Source organism: Miscanthus floridulus, chromosome 5 (assembly GCF_019320115.1).
Source record: "Miscanthus floridulus cultivar M001 chromosome 5, ASM1932011v1, whole genome shotgun sequence".
Taxonomy (NCBI): domain Eukaryota; kingdom Viridiplantae; phylum Streptophyta; class Magnoliopsida; order Poales; family Poaceae; genus Miscanthus; species Miscanthus floridulus.
In genome coordinates, this window is record NC_089584.1 from 11,615,163 (window position 1) to 11,619,511 (window position 4,349).

At 44.7% G+C, this 4,349-nt stretch overlaps 1 protein-coding gene across 1 annotated transcript; it reads right to left on the minus strand.

Moving 5' to 3' along the window:
• Window positions 1–640: 640 nt before the first annotated feature.
• On the minus strand, window positions 641–2,272 carry LOC136451523 (uncharacterized). Its single transcript, XM_066452220.1, has 4 exons — window positions 2,059–2,272; window positions 1,932–1,997; window positions 1,564–1,872; window positions 641–1,490 (listed from the first exon to the last, which is right to left on the minus strand). Exons 3-4 carry the CDS (start codon window positions 1,723–1,725, stop codon window positions 795–797), a joined length of 858 nt encoding a protein of 285 aa, XP_066308317.1. The 5' UTR covers window positions 1,726–1,872; window positions 1,932–1,997; window positions 2,059–2,272; the 3' UTR covers window positions 641–794.
• Between the last annotated feature and the right edge of the window lie 2,077 nt (window positions 2,273–4,349).

A 4,349-nucleotide genomic window follows, 5' to 3' on the forward strand; every position in this document is an offset into this window, starting at 1 on the left:
ATTCCTCAGACTATCACTACCGATCAGGGTACTATGTTTACATCAGGAGAATTTGATGAGTTTGCTGTAGGTATGGGAATTAAAATTTTAAATTCTTCTCCATATTATGCTCAAGCTAATGGTCAAGCTGAGGCTTCTAACAAAGGGATCATCAAACTCATTAAGCGCAAAATTGAAGAAAATCCTAGGAGGTGGCATACAGTATTAAATGAAGCCTTGTGGTCATATCGGATGTCATGCCATGGTGCAACCAAAGTAACGCCTTATCAGTTAGTATATGGACACGATGCAGTGTTGCCTTGGGAAATTAAGGTTGGCTCTAGACGAATACGTTCTCAAAATCAGCTGACAGCCGATGAGTATAATACTCTTATGAAAGATGAGTTGGAAGATGTGGCGGGTCATCGGTTAAGGGCTTTAGTTAGTATTGAAGAAAATAAGAAGAGAGTAGCTAGATGGTATGACAAGAAGGTGAAAGTAAAAGAGTTTGCCGATGGAGATCTGGTCTGGAAATTGATTTTACCGATTGGGACTAAAAGTTCAAAGTTTGGGAAGTGGTCTCCTAATTGGGAAGGTCCATATCGGATAAATCAGTCTATTCCTGGTAATGCATATATTTTAGAAACCCTCGAAGGGGTTGTGTTTCCCAGAGCGTTAAATGGAAAATATTTAAAGAAATATTACCCTAGTATCTGGACAGATGCATAAAAGTATAAGTGCCGATAACAGTATTATCGGCTAAGAATTATGCAAGGGTATCAATGTCTCATAAAGTGCCGATACAATAAATAAGATTACACGTTCAGCAAGGATTGGATAGCTAATATCGCACGCAGGCGAATCTGGTCAGCTTCTTCCATTTCTTTGATATCGTCATCGGCAGCACCTTCCACAGGCTTGAGTTTCTTCTTCATGGCTAAAGCTTTGCGAGCTTGGATATCTCTTTCTTGCTGAAGGGCTTTGACAGCATTGGGTAGCTGGCTTTCTTCTTGTTGAGCATGAGTTAAGGCTGCATCAATTTCTTTCAATTCAGCCAATAGAGCTGCCTTCCTTGCCGATAGATCCAAGATTTTCTGCTTAAGTGCAGCACCCGAAGTCTGCAAGTTGACGATGCCCTTGTGCTTCTCATCAGCGATTTGTTTCAGTTGTAGCATCTCTCCTTTAAGTTGAGCTTGAGCTGCTCTATCGGCAATGCGCTGAGCAGCCCGTTGATATTGCAGTTGACGGCTTTCTAAGTGAGCTGCTGGGAAGAGTATTTCTTCAACATCGGCAGGGACCTGGCCACGAATTGTTTTGAAGATTGCCTTTGCGGGGTCCGAGTCATCTACCAGTTGGGCGGTACTTTGCTGTAGCAAGTTCAGGAGGGTTTCCAACTTGGATTTAGTTTCTGCCGATATTGTTCCCAGTGCAAGGGAAGAACTTGTTTCCTCTCCATCGTCGTCAGAAATGTCAATGGCAAAGGAAAATAGGCTGTTCGGGGAATCTTGTTCCTGAAAGAAAGACAAGGAGATCAATCAGGGGTAAGTATGAGTATTGTAAAATCAGATAGGTTGATCGGTTTACCTGTTTCAAGGCAATTTCCTGTGCTTGACTGGAGGAAGCAACCTGGAGTATGTCGTGTGGATCGGCTGAGCTTGCCGATGGGATATCCTCTGTGACTTCATCGGTGGTAGGCTCTTGAGGTATGATGACCGATGACATTGGGGCAGATGTAGGGATCGGCATAGACCTTTGTCGTTTTGGCTGTGCTTCAGTATCTGTTGAAGCTTTGCGCTTTGCTTGGACATCGGCAACGATCGGCTGGGGGGCATCGACACTTGTTGGTTGTGAAGCTTGGGCATCTGGTACGTTTGCCGATGTACCCAATTGTTGCTGTAAAACAAGTGTGAGATATGATATTTAACAAATAGAATGTAAAGTCAAGAGGCTACCTCTGAAGGAGTGGTGCTTGATATCGGCGGAATTGCCGATGATGATCCAGTAGCAGCTCTTACCCCCTGATGATTAAGGTTAATATAGTTTGTGATTGGCATAAGTGAAAATAAACAAGGTTGTTACCTTAAAGGCTTTGACCAAGGTTGTAGCAGCGGCCGATGGAGTAGCCCTGGATATAGCCAATTTTGACTTAGAAGTGATGGTCTTGGTACGAATCTTCTGGTGGGTCAAAGCGGCTAAGGTGGGAGCGTTGTAGCCGATCGGCGATGTTGGGGAAATAGGCCGGAGGTTGAAGGGTTTCCCACTTTTGCTCACCGATGGTGCTGGGTGGTTAACCTGTTACAAGGGAGTCAGTTATTGATAAATGAAAGGAAAAGCAAAAGGGAGTTCAAAGAAACTTACCGCGTCGTCAGGGATAGCATATTCAGAATCGATCATGTGCCGATATGTGTGAGCAGAAGTCGCGAACAGTTGCTCTTTCCACTCTCGCCACCATTGCTTGTATGACTCGGTGATGAAAGATATTGGTGTCCAGGTGGATATATCAACATCTGTGGTATCGGCATCAGGAGAAAGTTGTACTACCTTGTTCCAGTCTGTTCCGCAGGTGATTGTTTCCCTGGGTTTGATCACATCGGCAAAGCAGAGTTTGATTGGCAGTTGCCCAAAAGCCAATTGGCGGGATACTGCCGATGGGTTGTAAAATTCATATGTAATGTTGGTGTTTTTCCCGCTGCCGAATGTGTTTACTGGAATTGCCCTGGGAGTGATGATAGCCATCATAAGCTCATTATCTTGATTCAGAGTGTCATCGGCAAAGTTGAAAAGAAGGGGGAATCTGTTTTCTTCATCGATATAAGGCACCCAGGCCCTATGATCACGAGAAAGACCATTATAGAAGCTTTGAAAGAATCTGCCGATTTGGTCTTCGTTGGCTTCTGTTCCAGGAAGGACAATTATGGCTTCACCAAAATTGAGGGGTGAGCGTGTTGCCGATTCATCATCCCCAAGCACATAATCTTCGGCAATTTCTCGTGGGAATTGTTGAGCAAAAAAGTCCCATTGCAAACGTTTGTGCATATGGGCATTCAGCCACATGTTGATGAACCACCACGGGCCTCCCAGGTTGCCGATGGGTTCGCCAAGCAGAAGTTTCTGAGACACTTGGTGAAGAAGATGATAAGTGGAGCTCAGAAGGTATCGGCCAAGAGGAAACCTTACGCCATTAGCCAGAAGTTCAGCTGCAGGGAGGAAGGCGTTGGTTGGTCCTACTGATCGACCACAGAAGATAAATTTTTCTAACCACATATTCAGGAATGTGGCATGTTCCCTCTGGCTAGGTGTCCCGGTTTTCTGGTATTCTTGAATATATCCTGTCCAACCGCCGATGTTACGGGTATTCACTCTATATTCAGGCTTTCTACCATAGATGGAGCCTTCATCGGCAGTTGAGATGTCCAAGCCAGTAAGCATGTGGACATCGGCAAGGGTAGGGGTAGCTGGGCCATGTCCAAACATAAAAGTATTGGTCGTATCTGACCAGAAATAAGCAGCTGCAATTATCATTGATTCATTTTTCTGCATATCGGCAATAGAGAGCCTGATACATTGGTCTAACTTTCGTTCTGCCCAGTATACTTGCATCGATCTATTAACCCTCAAATACCAATCTTTCCACCCTTTGGTGGTTTTGGGCCAAGATCGGAATGTGTCTTTCCACAAGTTCAGAGAGAAATTTTGGGCTCTAAAGGGGATTCTGTTGACCTCTGCGTTGATCAGATCGGTTGGATCTGGGTTGCCCATTGGTCCAAGGCATTGGACGTGTGGCTGATCGGTTGGGATAATTAATTTGTTGCGCAGTTCCTAAGGTTATGGAATCCAGAAGACAGAAGAAAGGAAAAATCACCAACCGAATAAATTTGCAAAAAGGTCAAAGTAAAAGGTAGTGGAAGTAGAGCGAACCGCAGGGACGTCGAAGTTGATGGCCATTGTCTTGAGGAAGGTGGAGATACGAGCCGAGAACTTGAAGTTAGCGCCGGAGAAGGGTTCTTGTTGGTTGAGGTCGCGCGGTTGTTCGTCGGAGTCGCCGCCGGAGAGAGAGAATGCCAAGGATTGGAGGCTGAAGATAGAGAATGAGGGTTCCGGAGAAATCTATTTATAAGCCGGCCAGAATAAGGGTATTTTGGACTTATCTCTATGACGCGTGCATATAGGTCAAGGCGGTGCAGGGGGATATGGTAACTATTCGCGCGATAATCAGGGGATTGTACAGATGAGTTGATAACAAGTAATCATGACTTGGAAAGGATATTGATACATGATATTTTGATTCTTAAAATGGCAGCATTATCATGTTAAGATCTTGCCGATGGGTTGTTGTTTTGGTATCTCAATCAAGGCAAGAGTGGTTGGCG

Bases quoted from the DNA above. Each gene is read 5' to 3' on its own strand.
- LOC136451523 (XM_066452220.1), bottom strand. From the start codon at position 1,725: ATGCCGATCCCTACATCTGCCCCAATGTCATCGGTCATCATACCTCAA. The intron at 1,491-1,563 runs GTAAACCGATCA...TCTTTCTTTCAG, and splicing joins AGGAAATTGCCTTGAAACAG to GAACAAGATTCCCCGAACAG.